General features: G+C 31.4%; 1 protein-coding gene and 1 long non-coding RNA gene across 2 annotated transcripts in view; both read right to left on the bottom strand.

The window, feature by feature from the left end:
- Positions 1-1171: 1171 nt before the first annotated feature.
- LOC111087005 lies at positions 1172-3501 on the bottom strand. The gene is made up of 3 exons (XR_002611725.1): positions 3403-3501; positions 1913-2055; positions 1172-1257 (listed from the first exon to the last, which is right to left on the bottom strand). It is a non-coding gene; the product is annotated as an uncharacterized LOC111087005 (long non-coding RNA).
- A 5842-nt stretch (positions 3502-9343) lies between these two features.
- The window catches only part of LOC106464364 (transcriptional activator protein Pur-beta-like), an 82382-nt gene continuing 71431 nt past the window's right edge, over positions 9344-20294 (bottom strand). The window contains exons 6-7 of the mRNA XM_013924502.2: positions 15607-15713; positions 9344-10616 (exon numbers count right to left, since the gene is read on the bottom strand). Coding sequence (XP_013779956.1) covers positions 10488-10616; positions 15607-15713 — 236 coding nt within the window. The 3' untranslated portion in view covers positions 9344-10487. The remainder of the gene's footprint in view (positions 10617-15606; positions 15714-20294) is intronic.

The raw sequence follows: 20294 nt of genomic DNA, 5'->3' as shown, positions 1-20294 counted from the left end.
ATTCAGTAACTAAAATTGCAATTAAATCAATTAATTTCATGAAAATAGAAAACTGTTTGATTATTCCAACTATTCAGTAACTAAAATTGCAATTAAATCAATTAATTTCATGAAAATAGAAAACTGTTTGATTATTCCAACTATTCAGTAATCAAAATTACAATTAAATCAATTAATTTCATGAAAATAAAAAACTGTTTGATTATTCCAACTATTCAGTAATTAAAATTACAATTAAATAAATTAATTTCATGAAAATAAAAAAACTGTTTGATTATTCCAAGTATTCCGTAATCAAATTACAATTAAATCAATTAATTTCATGAAAATAAAAAACTGTTTGATTATTCCAACTATTCAGTAATTAAAATTACAATTAAATCAATTAATTTCATGAAAATAAAATATTAGCATTTTTGATTTTTACCATTTGATTATTCCAACTATTCAGTAGTCAAAATTACAATTAAATAAATTAATTTCATGAAAATAAAATATTAGCATTTTTTATTTTTACCGTTTGATTATTCCAACTGTTCAGTAATCAAAATATTGTCGTTATAATTTTCAATTAATTCGAGGTTATTCACTTTAATCATTGTGTCACAACTCACAAAAACAATCAACCAATCAAAATTAAGAATTCCAATTATTAATTTTTGATTATTCCAACTATTGAAGTCATCAAGCTAGTGTAATTATGTTTTCATGCTGTTACATACAAAGCTACACAACAGGTTGTCTGTACTCTGCCCACTGTACTGAAACCTGATTTTCAGAATTACGAGTGGTTTATTTTCTTTAGTCATAACGTGGGAGAATAAGTGGTTAGTCAAATGTAGTTGATTAACGAGCCTGGCTTTTAATGAAGTAACAAAATCAACTGATCATCTAACTCTACACAATAAGTTAAGAATGAAGATGTTATCTGGATGATTAAAGTTTTACGATATTCATCAACATGTGGCTTGTCTAGTTATTATCATAGATCAATTTCATTCTTTTTGGATAGTTTTTAAATATCAAAACATATATAATACAAGTTTCAATAATGTTAAAAAGTTACATATACTAGCACGGATCGTGAGAATTGACTTCACAATATCCTGTATACTTATGGCTTATATATATATCTAAATCCAAAAATTTAAGAAGCATTTTCATACCAGAGACAAAGAGAACTTCATTTGGTCCAACAGTGTGTATGTTGCCCATGATGTTACTTCAGAGTTAACGCATCTTTTCAGTTGGCTTTATCTATCAGATAAAGACAAATTATTATCTACAAAAAAAAAAAACTTTTAACACTAAAAGTCCACTCAAGTCTGTAATTGTGAAACCTTTTTCTAATGGCAACTCAAAAGAGATTTCCATATCTAGATTTCTACAAATACTACTATGGGAGGTAGTCCCCCCCCCTCTCAAACATCCTCTTTATGTGTAGATACATATATATATACTGTGATCATACAAAAAATTTATATAATTTAAAAATGTGGGGCCAGCTATACATATGAAGGTACACAATAGAATATCTTATTACAAAAAAATAATGGAATATATCTATAATGAACATTATATTCTGTGAAGATCACTGAATATCATGACTTTGTTTATAAATAAAAGATACAGAGTTATTAATAAATAAGAAAAAACCCATAAACTTCATGTTTAGTCACCAATTCTGCTTTGAACTTTTGTTTGTAAAGCTGTTGCTTCAAATAAATCACAAGGTTCTGTTTCTTACCACCTAAAAATCTTCTCAAAGTAATCATTATTAAAAAATAATATATTAAACAGAAAATATTTATCTCTGTTAAAGACAGTGCTTTTGGCTATATCTTTTGGATTTTAGTTTAGTTTTACTAGTCTTTTTCATAAACAAAAGTCATTAGACCTAAAACAGGCTCACCTGAGAAAAAACATTCATTTCTGAATCACATTTGGCTTTTGAAGCATATTCTAAACCCAAGAGTAGTTGGATGACGTGTCAGACAAAGAGTGAAGTTTTCCAGCAGTACTTTAAAGAATTGCCATGTAAGCAAACACAAACTCCTACAAATAAATTAAAAACAAAACAGCAAGTCTGAAGAATCAATAGGAAAGATTCTAATATTACCTGCAGACACAGATTTACACAAACATGCCTTTAATGTTACATTTCTCAGATTTAACAAATACTCTCAAGCTTTTCCATGTTGAAAAAAAAATAGTTTTAAACAAAAAAAAATGTACTGTCTATACAAGATTTAAATGTGTTGTTCCTTGCGTTATTCTACATATGTGAAAATAGCTGAAAGATAATATAGTATTAGCAGATGCTCTTCATATGTATACTAGTATATGACTGGTATTATATCAATAAATATACATGTTTTTTCATGATGTTTTGAAAAAAAGATATTTTCACCAATTACAGTTAAAAACACCTTGGGCCATTTAAAAATATAACAGATTTGTTGACATTGTTTCTTATGGACTTAAGCTCTTGTTTTGAGACAATGTTCCAGGTTCCATGCCAAGTTCTTCTTCACTCTTCATCTCTACATGGAACTAACAATTTCCAATCACAAAAAAATCACTATTATCTTCAACTTTTTCCACTGTAACATAAATGAAAGATTAAAATAAAATATAAAACCTCATTAAACATATTAGCTGCCATTCATCATGAAGATCTAAAACACTTTGAATCTGTGGTTGCAGAAGTTTGGATGGATATAAAAACAAGTTTCCTCACAGTGTTTCAGGTTAGTCAAATAAGAATTTATGATACCAACTTTAATGCACAGCACACCACTTTTTTAAGCTTTTTTCTCTTGATACATTTATCTAAAGAAATTTAGAAGGATGAGCCATCTATTTCTTTATTCTGGTTAAAATATTTCCCAAATTTGCCCTCCCACACACAACAAAAAGTTTCAAGTGACTTCAGCTGTAAAACACATTACTTCATACTATTAAAAAATGTCATATTAAGATAAGAAAACCACCAACCACAGTTGGTTCTAAGACTTATTAAAAGCTCCAATGAATCATTTATATGATACTACTAGTAAGTAGTACATTACTTGTACAACAAAAACACAAACATTTATGTGTAAATATTAAATTCTATTAGATTATTATTTACCAGTATCATAACTACGGAAAAATTGAATTTCTCTTAAGCTGTGTGTATTATAATTATTTAATACAGATCTAATCATAACACAATAAAAGTAGTACTAGTACTTTATTACTAGAACCACTACTAGTACTATTATTATTAATATTATAGCATATGAATTTGGTAAATGAATGAGTTGGGACATGTTTAAACTTTAATGGTACGATGTTGGGCCAGTATCATATGGTAACTTTGGTATCATTATGTAATGATAGCTCTATAAGTATCACTACCTTCTAGTCACAGATCTTTTCCTTTCGCTTCGGTTTTCATCTAAGAATTTAAATACGGCAAACTAAACTCTTAACCAACACTACTACTGTGGTACTAATAGTAATAATATTCATACGTCCACAGATCTGTTAACTACTCCTCCTTCCGTCACTAAAATTAACACAAGCATTTGCAAGGTTTTAAAAATGTTCATCACTAGAGGGCCAAGTAGTGTTGAATATTAAAAAATAAAAACCACACTCATGCGTAATCTAATCGTTTTTTCCTTTATCTGGCCCTCAGGAGCTCAGTGGTAAGTTTGGTGGCATATAGGCTAAATATTGGGGTTTGGTAAAGTAGAGTGCACAGTGCACAGAGTTCGTGTGTAGCTTAGCGCTATATATATATATATATATGTAACGCTTTACACTGTCGTTAATTTAGGTACATATTTAAATAAAAATAAATACTCTACCGTAGTCTAAGTTCAGACAATTTAACCTATAAGATTTAAATGCCAAGAATTACGTCACTTTAAAAACCAAATGTGATTTTTTCTTTGTAAAGGGTAAACTTCTTTAATTAAAATTTATATGGGAAATTCACGTGATAAAATTTTCCATTACCTCGGCAAAAACCTTACTAAATCAAAACATCCAGTCTTAAGGATTTGAGGACTTTGATACTTCATAAAAGAATCTCTATTTTCATTAATTGTTAACTTTCTTAAAAACACAAAGTAAAAATTTCATGATTAAACCAGATAGAATTGTGATTATTCATCACTCACATGTCCATTTGTCTCTCACTATCGACGGCTAGATATACAGACAAACAACAAAATTTATTTTAAAAAACTGAAATATAGACAGAGTGCTCAGGAGAAAGACCAAGATTTGAAGCCAATAATTGATTTTCTAAAAGCAAGTGTTTTGCGCCCTGCTTGGGAGAAAGTGTCTAGCTTAAGCCCTGTGACAAAGAACTTTTGGGCACAATGGGACCAGTTGAAGCTTGAAGATGGTATTCTTCTCCACAGATGGGAAGGTGACGACCTAGCAAACGGTTATATCGGAAAAGTTACGGGAAGTTGTGCTGCGTCAATTTCATGATAGTTTAATAAGGGAACATCTCGGAGTTAAGAAGCCATTGAATCACCTATGACAGAAATTTTATTGGATAGGTATGAGGCAAGATGTGGGCCTTTTAGCACAACATGTACTGCATGTCCTGCACCATTCTTGACCGAAGCATAACTGACGTGCTCCAATGAAGTTATATCAAGTTGGTGCACCAATGGCAAGTGTGGCCATTGACATTGCTTGTCCTTTGCCCAAAACTCGTGCTGGAAACAGATACATTTATGTGGTGATGGATTATTTCACCAAGTGGCCTGAGGCATATGCAATACCAAATCAGGAAGATACAACTGTAGCTTCGGCTATTAGTGATTTCTTCTTCAGATTTGGTAGGCCATATGAACTGCATTCTGATCAAGGCCGTAACTTTGAATCAGTTGTGTTCCATGAATGCTGCAAGTTGTTTGGCATACGAAAGACCAGAACAACGCTACTTCACCCACAGTCTGATGGGATGGTAGAAAAGTACAACTGGACACTGGGACAGGAATTGGCAAAGTTTTCTAATAGTCGCCAAGATGACTGGGATGTCTTACTCCCTCCACTGTTGATGGCCTATAGAACACCAAAGCATGAAGCCACTGGATACACTCCAGCAAAGTTGATGTTTGGTCGTGAACTTCGGTTGCCAGTGGATCTGTTAACAGGACGCCCACCTTACGAAGAGTTGCCTGAAAGTGTGTCAGAGTTCGTGAAAGTGTTATCAGAAAGGATGGATAATATTCACCATCAAGTGCACTCAAACTTGAAAACTTCTGCTGATTTGACTATTGACTCTTATCATAAGTATCATGTTATGATAAAGAGATCTACTGAAGTCAGCTTTGTACCAGGAGACAAGGTGTGGTTGTATAATCCCAGGAAGACCAAAGGGAAGTCTCCTAAGATGTCATCTCCATGGGAAGGCCCATATGACATAGTGGATCGTCTTTCAGACGTGACTTTCCGAATAAAATGTGGTCGGCGAAGTAAGCCAAAGGTGGTGCATGCCAACAGGCTTTGGCGATATCACAGTCCAGGACATTTCAGTTGGGGCGAAGTGAACAATGAAACAAATGATGCTGCTGAAGACATGTCACCTGAAAAAGCCACTGTCGGAGAAGAAACTCTACGCGGTTTAGAGAAGGGAAACAGCGAAGCCCTTGATGAAGTTACTTCCACTGATGTGACTGTTACTGATGGTAGGACAATTCCCGATGGAGCAGATGAACCTCACGTGAAGCAGAAGCTAACGAGATGGAGACCAGTATGGAAGAAGATACATCCCGTAAAATTAAGAGACTTTGTTGAATTTTAATTTTTGTTAGTAAAGTCTGTACATTTAATTAAGTTATTGTTAATTTTCTATCGGTTTAATGTAAGTGGCTATTGTTCGGGACGAACAATACTAAGGAAGGGGCAGTGTTGCGACAGCGGAAGTCACGTGACGCTAGTAATACGTCATGAGATTCTAGAAGGATCTTGTCTGTTAGTGGCAACTCTAGTCTTCTCTATGCGCCCTCTATTTTTGTATGTATAAGCAGGGCAAAAGAAGTGACGGCATGAATAATTGAATAGCAGACAGGGAGATAGAGACGGACAATCGAGTCAAGCCGTAAGTAAAGTGCCTGAGTCATTGTGAATTATAGCGTGTGTTTAAGTTAAAGTCACTGTCGAAATTAAGTGTATTGCAAAGTTGGATTGAGAAAGAATAAACTAGTTTTATTTAATTAAGGACTTGTATCGCAGAAGTTTCTCGGAAAGAATTTCTACGGAAAATTAATCAACGATCAGAGATATAATATGTATTGGAGAATGGTCGACAAAGCAAGCAAAAATATCATGTTAATTTTTTTTTAGTTTCTGTGTAAAAACGGTAATATAAATGCATAAATCCCACAAGCCATAATTATAATTTAAAATAAACCAGAAGATCAATGTAAAACAAAAAAGCTTGTTTCCACACATCAAATATCATATAGGGAAAACTTTCTATGATTGTCTAGCTTCAAATTAACCATATCACTAAATGTATATTCTGAACATACACACATTATTATGTGCAATTAAAAACGTAGTATAATCACAAGAACCTGAAGAACTTTTTCCCTACAAATCTGAAAGCTTGTCATATATTTCGTGGAATAATGTACTTGTGGTGAAACAAAAACCATAAAAAATGGACTTGTAAAATTTACATAAAAACAAATATAGTACATAACTACAAACAGAATTTGACAAAACAATTAAACAAACCGATTCATCAATGAAACAGAAATTAACTATGTAACTGCATCACTTAGGTTATGAAGCACTAAAATGAACCTAAGTAAATTAAAATGTACTTTAAAATATTTTGAAAAAAAATGGAAATGTTAAAAATTAAAGCATCTTCCAGCCATAAATATCTGAAAGGCTTCAAAGGTAAGAAATATTTAACTCTTGAAAATGTCTACACATTTTTTGGTACAAATAAAAACTGGCAATGTAACCTTCATCAAAAACAAGATAGCTCAATTTAGTTGTGTCATAAATTCTCTAAAGTAAAAAGAAGAGCTCAATATTCTGTAGAAGCAAAACAATTCAAGAAAATGTAGTTAATTTTATTTAAAAGAAAAAAAAATTCTCCACAATGAGAACAACCTTAAATATTCTCCACGAGAAATGTGCATCTTAAATAGTTCATCATATTTGTTCAACCACTTCATACGAGCGTTTTTTCCTTTAACTTTAGGTGAACAAGTACAACAGCTTATTTGTTCAACCGCTTCATACGAGCGTTTTTTCCTTTAACTTTAGGTGAACAAGTACCACAACTTATTTGTTCAACCACTTCATACGAGCGTTTTTTCCTTTAACTTTAGGTGAACAAGTACCACAGCTTATTTTGACAACTTTTTTTTCCTTTAGTTTTTTAAAAATAAAATATAGAAGTTCTAAAGATTTATAACTGATAAAAAATATGGGGAACTAGCTAAGAATCAACAATTTTCCTAGAATTTAGAAAAGATGCAAAATTAATTCTAACTATTGTTTAAGTCTCCTTATTCTAAATAGTAAGTATAATCTAATCTTTAAAGAAAAGTACCTTAAAACTCAGATGCAAGCTTCCTGAAGTAACTGAATGACTTGTATACTTTTCAAGCATTTTCCAACACCTAATGCTTACCTAAATTAACCCAAAATTGAAAAAGGACATCTCAACAAATTTCCAAGAATATTTCAAATTAACAATATTTTCCATAAAAATATAATAACATAAACTTTTACAGTAGGCAAGTTGTGATTTTAATGATTACAACATTTTATTGGGTCATCTTTAGGTAAAGTTACATTCTTTTTTAATGTAACTTTTACCTGATAACAACCCAATAGTATGGGTTGAAATGTCGTAATCATTAAAATCACAACTTGCCTACTGTAAAGTTGCTTTAATTGTATTTTTTAATTATTTATTCAGTTCACTAATATTTTCCCCAGCTTTGTGCCCAACGAACTTAGGTGCAATATCTTGTACGAAAAGTAGCACCAACTTGACAAACAATATACATTATAGATTTTTCAATGTCTGCTTAGAACATACATTACTAAATTAAGAATTTGAAGGATTTATTGACAAACATTCTATGTGTTGTTTGGGATGATGTAACCTAAGTTTATCTTACCACAAATCACTTTGTGGGAAAGTATAAGAACACTACAAAATTCCAACTGAATAGCAATTAAATTGTGTATTAATTAAGTAAAAAGATAGGCTGTTTAAGAAAGTGAACAGATGAAGAAATTTAATGCTTGATAACTATTTGCATATATTTTATTTTTACAATAATTATTACAAAACATTTTAATCCTGAAAGACTGGTAGCATTGTTTTTTTATTTGTTTCACTAGACTTGCAATTTAATCAGTGTATTAAATAAAAACTTAATGTTAAGTGATTTAACATTTGAACTGCACAGAAAAAAGGGAAAATTCAATTAAAAAAAGCACAAAAGAACTTTTGCTAAATTATTTCAGTTTGCGAAAACAACATCTACAGAAATGAATATTCTAAATTTTTATAGTGATCATAGGAGGTTTAGTAGATATAAGTTCATTCTGCTGCATATTACTCCTTGTAAGTATCACAAAACTAATTTTTGTATTACTTAGTACTTTCATTTTCTGAGGATATTTTTTTTTCCAATGTCACTAAACAATAAAGTGCAAATAAAATTATACAACGGTAGCAAAATTAGTTCCAAAATATACTATATAAGAAAAAATTAGAATAATTTTTCAATCAGTAAATAAAACTACATAAAAGATATTAAAGAATATGGAAAGTTTCCAGTTTGACAATTACAAAGAAAAAAACAAAAAAAAATTTACTGCTAATGATAGTGCTATCAATTTTAACCATTTATTCCTTTCCACAATTTGTCATAGTTTGTTCATGTTACAATGATAGAATTGTATAGTTATAACTCAATTACACAAAAACAAATAAAACGTGCTCCATTTAAAGATAAATCCAGCTGAATAATTTTAAACAGTAAATTATATTTATTCTACAGTTAAGCAAAAGCAAAATCTTACAATTGTGATGATAAATCTTTTTATTATTTAATCATGACTACCAAGCTATGAAAATAATCGTTACTCTTGGTTTGACTTAGGATTAAAGTTACTTGATATTATGTTAATAAAAAAGGATTTATGGTAGGCAATAAATAAGATAATATATCTTTAATGGGTCATTGGAGGCAAAATAAAATATTCATTCTTAAGAAAAGAATTGCTATCACTTGCTGTAAATTTCGACCAAAACCAAAAATATTTGGGAGAACATCAAAGAATATGACACTTTTGGGATTTTTTCCTTCTTTATTTAACACACAACAACCTGGCAATAACAACAACAACTGACACATCATATCAAAAGTTATATGCCTGAAGCAATTGAATCACAAACAATAGTAGTGGCAGTGTGTGTGTGATACATAACAATTTTCAATTATTGTTATTAAAAAACAAGTGTATAACAACATTAACCATCAGAGGTCACTGTATGTGTTCAGAAACACAAAGCCAATAAATACAATTACCTATCTTGCTTCCAGAAAACAAAATACATACATAAATATATACATATATATTAGACACCTAAATAATATAGTTTTTCTTTTTTGGATTTCCACAAATTATCACTTAGTGGTTGAAATAAAAATGTTGCACTGTGATTAAATTTGATTTGATAAAGTTAACAGATGTAACAACTGAATTAAATTATGTTTTAAAATGAAGGTATAATCTTTTACCATGTATTATTTCTTTTCAATTTTATTGTACTATATGTGTATTTGATTTCTTGTAAATTGTTTTGTTGGATTTTTACATGTACTTATTTACTGGTGAAACATATTTCAGGGTGCTTTTCTCTTATACAAGAACTTAACTTGCAAGGTGTTAAAAAATCTTTTATGTTTTATATTATTGTGATAAACTCTTCTTCTGGATATTAAAGCATTTTAATTTTCATTAACTTAACCTCGATCACAATATTCTGTTGCCTCCCCATTCCCCCCTAAAAAGAATAATTGCCCCTTTATTTTACTTTCATTTTAAACATACAGTGGAATGAATCTTGATCCTGAATCCTTAAGCAGAAATAAAGAGTATTATGTGATCTACTAGAAAGAAAAAAGACTGAAAAGCTTGCCATCACACTAATTTTAGTAATAACAAACATTTTAAAAGCTAGAAATAAAGCCACCCATTTTAATTAAATGAGAAATGATAACACTAACATTCTACGAACAAAATCACATACAAAAAAAGAGTTTCACTGCTTTAATACTTCGGGTACAAACATTTCTTGACAAGATAAAAACTTTCTCATTGTCATTGGGTAAAAGTAGTAGCTACTAAGTCAGAACTCCGAAGAATGAAATGATTCCACTTGTCTTTTATAATTTTAGTTTCTGCTTGCTTGTTAAGTACATTTTCTTTCATTTATACTCTTCAGGTGGTTTATCAGAATGTTCCTTCAACTTATCCACATATTCTGCAATGATGTCTCGAAAGTGACTCCACGACTTCTCTGGGATTGTGATGGAAGTTCTAAAGTTGCTCTTCACCTGTAAAAAGTAAACATTTTTTACTGAGTACAAATGGTAGTCAGAATATTTTGTAACTGAAATCAAATTTTGTGCATTAATTCTGAAAGACTTACAAAAAAACCTTTGAAAAGTTTTTTGTTTATATAGTGATTTTCACATTAGTTTGACTATCACTAAAACGAAGCATGTATCTATGTATGACAGTTAATATAAACAACTCTATGCCTATCATGGTTTGAATATTAAAAAAAAGTTGTAAATTTTATACGTATTATAATTAACTTAAATTACAATTAATCCAACATTAACAATGAAACTATGACAACTCTGAGGTAAAGGAATGAATTCTGAACATTATCATTCAAAAAATATCAAAAATGTTATATTTGACTAATTTATTGTATGTTATAAACCATACATAACTGGACTTATTGTGAAAACTTTTATCAAACACATGATCCTTACGCATATGAAGTACACTATTCATAAAAATTAAAAGGATAATGAAGTTTGTTTAAATTTGTATATATTTAGGTTATCAACTTTCTTTTCAAATCTAGCATGCTTACTGTAGAGGATTACACTAATCGTACTTAGGGTGTGCAAGTTTATGCAGCAATGATTCCTTATATAATAGGCCTTTATGAAAAATGACCCAAATTCTGCAAAGAAAAAGGCAAGTTTTGACTGATTAGGAAAGATGTTTACTGTTAAGATAATGCTAGGTTTATAGTTTGTTTTGCTGGTATTGACTTTTGTAAAGAGTGGGCAAGTTGTTAGAAACCAATTAATTGAAGCTGAAGCTTGTAGAGCTGTCACACTGCTACAGGAGGGTAGCACCCAGACTGAAGTGGCACAGTTCATGGGGGTATCACAATCTGTGGCCAGTAGACTGTGGCACAGATACCTTGCCACAGGAAAATACATCAGAAAGCCAGGCCAGGGTTGCAATAGACAACCTATATCTGTAGAATGTAGCCCTTAGAAACTGCATTAGCAATGCTAGGGGCCTCAGGAATGAGCTTCTGCAAGCCACTATAGTGCATGTGTTGTGCTCAACAGTCAGGAACAGACTTCATGAGAATAAGCTTGGGTCCAGGATACCAGTTAGAGCCTTGGTACTGACCCCAAGGTACCTAACAACCTAGCTGACATTTGCCCAGTAACATGTAGCCTGGACCTTTCAGCAATGGACCCTGTACTGTTCACAGAGGAGAGCAGGTTCTATGTATCTTCAAGTGATCGACATGCGAGGTTCTGTAAATGTGAAAGACACCAATATTTAGGGTGTAATATTGTCTGACATGATGCATTAGGGGTGGCATCTGCATGCAGAAGTGTACAGACCTCTACGTGGTGGATGGAGGATCTCTTACAGCAAAACATTATGTGAATAATATCCTGCTACCCATTGTTCACCTTATTTTGTTGGTGCTGTCAGAGATGAGGTTCTGGAAACGTGAAGGACACCAATATTTAGGGTGTAATATTGTCTGACATGATGCATTAGGGGTGGCATCTGCATGCAGAAGTGTATAGACCTCTACGTGGTGGATGGAGGATCTCTTACAGCAACACATTATGTGGATGATATCCTGCTACCCATTGTTCAACCTCATCTCTGACAGCACCAACAAAATAAGGCGTGTATCAGCATGATAATGCTTATCCTCACACCACTAGGATCATGCAATATTTCTTTCAGGATGAAGAAACAGAGGTATTGGATTGGCACCCTAAGTTACCAGACCTATACCCAACTGAGAATGTGTGGGATTTGCTAAGAAGAGCAGTTAGAGACAGACAACCAGCTCCTATGACTGTCCAGCAAGTCATTTGAAATGTCATTAACAGTATAAGGAACAAGTGCACAGGAAGACCAAACAGCTACTAAAGACTTAATTTGTTAAGTTTGATAACCTTAATAAGTTAGTTTTTCATTGATACTTGTGTAGGCATATATTGTAATTTTTTATTTTTAAATGAGTTTTAAACTTGCTTGATATTATTTACCTGTGATATTTGTAATAAACAAGTCTTGGTCAATATTGAACAAATCTATGTTTTTTTTCTTAAATGTTGAAAAACATATCAGACTCGTTATCCTTTGATTTTTTTTTAGTAGTGTACTTCCCTATGGTCAGCAAAAAGTGAAATACTAAAACTTGTTAATGAAACAGGTAATCTTTTGATTTATTAATGTACAAATTTAATATCTTAAACTTACAAAGATTAAACTAACTCTGTACTAAACAGTGATTAAAAGTCAATTCAAACAATATGTAAAAAATTTTGTGTCCTGCAGCTTTTGCCAGATTTTTAAATTTCCTGAAATACTTGAACACACACATTTTATTTCTAGTCTGTAAAGCCTAGTTCCATAGTAGTATATTTAATTACTTATATTAATTATAGCAGGCGCAGATCCAGGGGGTCTAGACCCCCCCCCTTTTTGGGCAAAGCCTAATTAAAATTTGTTTCTAATATCTCAAAAAAACCCAAGTAATCATAAATTAACCTTAAAAACAAAATTTATTATTTTGTTTTTTTATCTAATATAAGTAAGATAAATGCTTTCTGTCTTATTCTTTCACTTATTTTTTTTTCACTTTACTTATAATTTGTTTTACTTTACTTTTTAGTCAACTCCAGTGCTAACAAAGCTATGACTGTAAGTAAAAAATGGTGGATCACTTATATATTAGCGATTTTTCCTTCAATATCTAAAAATATATCTGTCTTTTTTTAGGTACCAAACTATGGAAAAAAGAAAAGCTTCACAGGTGGCAATAACATTTTTTTTTATCAAGAAATCAAGACCGAGTTCTGAGGATGATTTTCATCAACTATCAGAAAATCCCACTCTGGAAGCTGACACAAGCACCCTAGGGGCAACAGAAGATCCAACAACTGCCATGCCTTCACCATGCATGTCAAAAACGACAGAAAATATGGATCCGATTGGAGAGTACGATGACTTGGGATTGTTTGATAGATTGACACTAACTGATAATGAAAAGATGCAGTTTTCAAAACATTTTTGCCCTGATAACAAGTTCATCTTTCCTGTACGACAACACAAGTGCAAAAATCTGAAATTTAAATTGTCCTGGCTTGATCAATTTTCATGGCTTGTGTACTCCAAGGAGAAGAATGGTGGATACTGCTTACCCTGTGTGCTCTTCGCACGCAAATCCAATGGTAGAGGCTGCCAGTTTGGCATTCTTGTTGAAAGACCATTTATAGACTTCCAAAAAGCTTTAGGCAAAGATTGGGTGCTGCCAAACCATGAAGAAAACATTCCATAAGTTGGCAGTGGTGGCATACTGTGACAGAAAGCACGTAGAAGAAAATCCTGCAGATCGTGTGGACATCCGATTACAAAGACAGCAACAAAATCAGTATGAAAGGAATAAGGATGCACTAGGAAGTATCAAAGAATGCATTATCTTTCTGGACTGTCAAAGATTAGTGTTACGTGGACACAGGGATGATTCTACAGCAGATCCTGACAACAACAAAGAAAACCTTCAAGAACTGATCGAATTTCGTGCAAAGACAGATGAGGTGCTGTTGCATTCAAATCTTTGTTTCTTTTTCCTTCTTGAAGCACTTATTCAAATCTTTTTTCTTTGTTTTTTAATTCAATACGCTATTCAAATTATTTTTGAAGTATATTACACGATATTCAAATATGTGTTATTTTGTAAAAAAAACAATTATTCAAATTACTTAGTGTGTATATATAGAGTTGCTTTTCTAACATTATCAGTTTACCTTTTTATTTTTTCTCTTCACATTTTTGTTGAATAAAGCTCTAAGTTGCCTTTCTATCTTCACCACAAGTGCTAAGGACCTTCACACAGTCATGCCCCAAAAATGCAACATACATATCAAAGACCACTCAGAATGACATTTTGGAGGTACTGGATGAAGTTATTTGGGAGTCAATAACATCAAACATCTGTGATGAACATTGCCCTTTCTTTAGTATCATTGCTGATGAACTCACAGATGATATTGCAAACAAACAGATCTTGTCATTGTGTGTCAGATATCTCAAGTACGTTGAAGGTGATGTCTCTAACATTCAAGAGGGCCTGTTAGCTTTCATTTATATGGAATGGGCCACAGCAGCCCATCTTGTCAAGGGAATTCGCTCAAAACTGAGCTAGTGATCTGGTGAAGGAGGTGGAAGAATTGTGAGAACTCTCCAGATACTCTAATCAGTGCCCTAAAATCTTGCTCTAAGGATTTGTTTTCAAATCTTCATGTGCCGCTTCAACTTGGATGCCTCATTCCTATCACTAACTGTGAAGCAGAAAGATCATTTTCGTCTGTTCGACGAACGAAGATGACGTTGCGATCAGTGATGTTGGAGGACCGCTTTAGTGCAATGGTATTGCTCAACTCTAACCGCAGAATTCAAATTAACGTACAAGATGTTATTCAAAGATTCATCCTCAAAAAGCCATGCCGATTTTTTTCAACCTTGTACAAAGAGTAGACTTTATCTCTTGATGAAACAGGTATCAATGATGGCTGTGTTGCAGTTTCGACTTTTGAAGCGAGTAAACTATCAAATAGCCTTTTCGTTCATTTTTTATTACTAATAAATATTTCAGCTTACAAAACTTTTATTTTACGTGAAATATATTCTATATAAATACTTAAATTTTCTATTTGGACCCCCTCCTGCTCAAAATCCTGATTAATTTTCAGTTTTGAATTGAAGAGGTTGCTTTCATCAGAAGTTATTGATAATAAAAATTGCACAACATAAGGGTATTATATATCATCCACTATACTTACTGGTATACACTTCCTGTTTATCTTAACATATTATAGATATTTTATTATTTTTCAAAATTACCTCTTGTGTGAATATATTTAACACTTAACATACGTTTGCCATGATCTATGTATAAAAATTTTAAGACTATTCCACAAGAATTAGTAATAAAATGAAGGAATTCTGTAATATTAGATTAATCAATAATAGTCTTACCTCAGATACACGCATGTATACTCCCCTACAGTTTTGGCCCACATCAAAATAGAAGTTTTTGTTTTCTATGCGCATGTGGCGAGCCTCAGGTAGATCCCCTTTAAATTCTAGAGATGAAATTACCTTTCTTAACTATCCTTCATTAAATTAATAACATTCATGTAAAATTAAAATATACCTATAAAAATTTAAATTATTTAATATTCAAATTCAAAAATCAACCAAAATCACATTCTGAAAACAACTCAGGGGGTATATTTTTGAAATTTTTAAATATTTGTTACAGGGTGGTAATAAGTGAATTTTTTCTTCTGAACTTATAATGAAAATATCTGTAAGTAATAAAAATACCAGCCTCGTCAAATAGTTGAATTCACAATTGAATAAGAACAATTGAGTAATGCCATTGCTATTGAAAAGGTAAATGAACTTATCTTTAGCTATACGTTCCTCTTGCTAGCAACTGTTGAAATAATATATTTCAGGTAAATACAAAATTTTTGGTCATAATATTTGAATCTGTTTACAATTAAGAAAAACTCTAATGATCTTATTACTTAGAAGTTGATTTCATTGCTCAGAAATCAAATGCTTGTTGCAATAAAAAATATATTTCTGTAAAAGTAAATACTACAGCAGAGAGGAAAGTGTAAATAAATGCCTTAAAAATATTTTAAAACTATCTAAAAAGTAACCAAAAACTACCAGGTTGAAACTATAGTATAGGGTGTTGGTATAACATTTTGGGTAGTTGTCACCTCCAATATGGCTGTGTTTTGCATATAATTTTTTCTATAGTTCTATAAAGCTTTTGCAGATTATTGACTGATTTCAAAGGCTAATGATTTGCAAGAGCTGCATAAAACATGCTCTGCAAAAAGTGCACCTATCTTTTTCAATATTTATTTTGTTTTTTGTACTCTATCTTCCTCCCACATAATGACATGACATGGCACTAATTTGAATCTAACTTCTAGTACTGTTCATGTAGACAAATTACAATTACTTTCAAAATATTTAAACCTAAGTCATGGTATTTTCAGCCATATAACAGTAAAATACCTGGAGCTGTGGTAAAGCTTCATGTAAGAAATGTGTGAAGACATGCAATGTGTTGCTGAAGAGACTGCATACTACACCAAAAACATTATACTTTTCTGTTCTATATTAATGATTCTTGTTTTAAAATTAACAAAATAAATGTCCAGCACCACAATTAGAATGCTCACATAGAATTATTTTTTCTCTACACTTTATATTTGGATTCCATAATCATTGTGTTAGCTACCTAAAGTAAAGTTCTAAGGTTTTATTTATTTTATTTTTTCATTCCTTCACCTTTCTAAGCAAGTGTGTGTGTAGGTTTCTGATAATGCTCCATTTTGAACAACTTTTGTTCTTCTATTTTCTGAGCCACGTCTATCATTACTTTCTGATTTTGTCATTCCTGGATCATCCAATTAGGCCCATTTGTAAATTTTATTATTAATATTCTCTTGCCAGGCTACAACAAAAACAGCTTGGTATATTGCATCCAAACCTTTGTATAATACTAAATAAGGTACTGCAAAGGTTGTAGGAGTATCGAAATGTCAATTTGTTTTGTCTATATATTTTATATAAGCTAAAACCATCATAATTCTAGCATAAACAATGATATCATTAATTCTTGAAATTAGATTATTTACAAATATCTAGTGTTCCTTTAAAAAGCTTAATTACAAGGTGAAACAGAAATTACCAACCAATAATAGATTAGTGTAACATGGAGATACTCAATGCTTTGTACACTATAGAATCAATGTCTTTAGGGAGCCGAGTTAAGGTATAAAAAAAAAATCAATACACATAATATCAAATTTTGTTACACACATTTGTAGAATAATTACTTAAAAAAACAAGAAGGCTTATTTACAGCAAAGTTACAGACATATATGTTTTATTTGGAAAGGCTGCTTTTCTACTGGTAAAATTGCTTTTTTCATGATTAGTGGTGTTTTTTTCTTTGTCTAGGCATATATTTGTCCATTGTTATGCATTATATAGAGATAATTTAGTTACACAGAAAATATAAATGCTCACTATATTCTCAATCAAATCTCCATGACAATCTCCAGCTGCAGCTTAACATTTTACATCTTGAACTAATGTGATCAAATAGTCAATAGCTGCAGTAAATCATCATGAACTATATCAGCTAGCTACTAACTATGTTTATTATCATTACAATGTATAAAGTCAGCTACCATATCATGTAGCCCTTTGCCCATAGTTGAGCATAAAAAAGTCAGCAAACAAGATAAATAGAAAATTGGGAATTTAAAAACCTGCAAACAGGGATAATAAAAAAAGTAAGGAAACAAGGCTGGAGATACTGTAGACATTATTTATTCAAACTATCCCTATTTTGACTCCACCAAATGTAATTCTAGGTAACAGCATGGAGTCAAAATAGAGGTTTGTAGCTTGAGTAAATAATGTCTACAGTATCTCCCACCTTGTTTTTTACTTTTTATGATCCCTATTTGCAGGTTTTTAAATTCAAAATTTTTTATTTATCTTGTATTTATACACAGGCACATACCTAAATACATAAATAGACAGTGAATGTCACAACAGTGAACTGGTGACCACTTAATTTGCCTCAGCTGATCATTATATATTTCTTAATTTGACTTTGTTGCTATTACTAAGTGGTTGTACTTAAAATGAGTTCTTTAGTTTTTTAACACATCAGTAATATGCCAGAGAGACATTTTTAGACAATCAAGTTTATTGAGTATTATGGATTAGGGTTATTAATGTACAATTTTACACTTTGTTACTTTCAATATTTGTAAACTAACAAGATTTAATTCCATAATTACCATTGTAATGCAATTACCAGTTAAAGCTATTCATGTAAATTTCTTTAGACATACTTCTGATTTCTTTTCTTCACAGATATTGTCCCTATTAACCTTCCTGAGCAACTTTCAGGTGTTGATTGCACACCTGCATATGAAATTTCATAATTTAAGAAAAAATAATAATTCTAACTATTTGAACAACTTTTTCATCCCAAAATATTTTAGAATTGATATTTTGTGATCTTGTAAAACTTGTGTTGTGTAATTTGCACAGAAAAATAAAAAAAATTTCAAACTTACATTTCTGCACAGCTCTAAAGGGACTCACCTATAAACAATGCACTTATTGATTTTTTAGAACTTTTCTGCACATCAAACATATAGGAATATTTCTGATAAGAAACTGTCTCCCCTTGAGGATTCTCAGGGTTTTGTTTTCAGATGAATTTCCTTCTCTTTCTCTGATTTTAGTCCAATGGCTTGTTATTTCCACCTTTTTTTGACCTCACAGCATGTTATCAGAATAATTAATAATGTATCTCTGCTTTTAAAATAGCTACAGGCAAAATTTAAATACCATTGGATGGAGGATATTATAATGAAAAGTTCATAAAATGGTTTGAAAACTAAGTTATAGTTTTTGTGGGAAAGTGAAAAGGCATAGCTAGCACAAATTAGAACAATATAATGTTGTGAGAAGTAATTTATGGTTTCATGAGAAAGTGAAAAGGAATAGCTCATGCATAGTAGAGCACTAGAATACAGTGGGAAGTTCAAAAGATGAGAATTTGTAATTTTTTTTAGATGTTCCTTTGTTCAGGAAAATGTTAAATTATATTTTTTGAAAGCTATACTAGTTAACAACATATTGTTCCATCAATTAAAATGTAATTCAAACCCATATCTATTGACTATTATTGTTAACTTTATCATATTCAAATAACACATATAAATAAAGTAACTTATAATTTATTGAAAAGAAGGTATTTTCATTGAACATAAATTGATTTTGACCAAGAATTTGTTCCATAGCCTGACCTGAAACCATTGTAACAGGTTAGGTCATAGATGACAGAAAAATCTTTGTTAGTTTATGATTTATATCCAGAAGCAGCGACTACTGAAATCATCAAAATAAACTGATTGAATCTATAAAATGGAAATTTTTGATAGATGGAAAAAAACTGAAACAAAACAAAGTTTTGGGGAATTTACAAAATAAAAAACAATTGTTATTCTTTGTTGAGCTTTGTGCAAAGCTAACCTAGGGCTATCTGTGTTATCTATCCATTCCTAATTTTGAGGTGACTGACTAGAGGGAAGGCAGCTAGAGAACACCAACCTCCATCAACTTGTAGGCTACTCTAAATGAACAGTTGAATTTATATCTTACCCTTATATCACAACCACAGCATCAAAACAACTTTTTTTTCTGGTGGTAAAAGGGCACAAACTATGTATCTTCAGTCTGCCATTCTAACCACTGGGCCATGCTTGCCCCCCAAAACTAAATTGAACTAAATTAATTTTTTTAAGCCTAAACAATTTCCTATCTAGTAAAGTTGTCCTAAGTTTCATGCAACTTGGTTAAAGTAGAAAAATTGAGGGATATCAATGATACTTCCCTGAGAGATGTAAGGACTATATATCAATAATAGTAAAATATTTGAATGTGTCCAAGCTTCACACAGCTTCGTGATATAATTGTCTGTACACTGAAAATAACATGCCCTTTTGTAGTAATTCCTTTATCAAACTTTGCATTTGAATTAAAAGTGAATGTTTTGTTGTTTATATGTGTTGAAGAATGTGTATTAGATCATTATGAATCAGAATCTT

This window comes from Limulus polyphemus, unplaced genomic scaffold (genome assembly GCF_000517525.1).
Source record: "Limulus polyphemus unplaced genomic scaffold, Limulus_polyphemus-2.1.2 Scaffold1629, whole genome shotgun sequence".
In the NCBI taxonomy this organism is placed as follows: Eukaryota; Metazoa; Arthropoda; class Merostomata; order Xiphosura; family Limulidae; genus Limulus; species Limulus polyphemus.
This window is presented reverse-complemented; position numbering and strand designations above follow the sequence as displayed.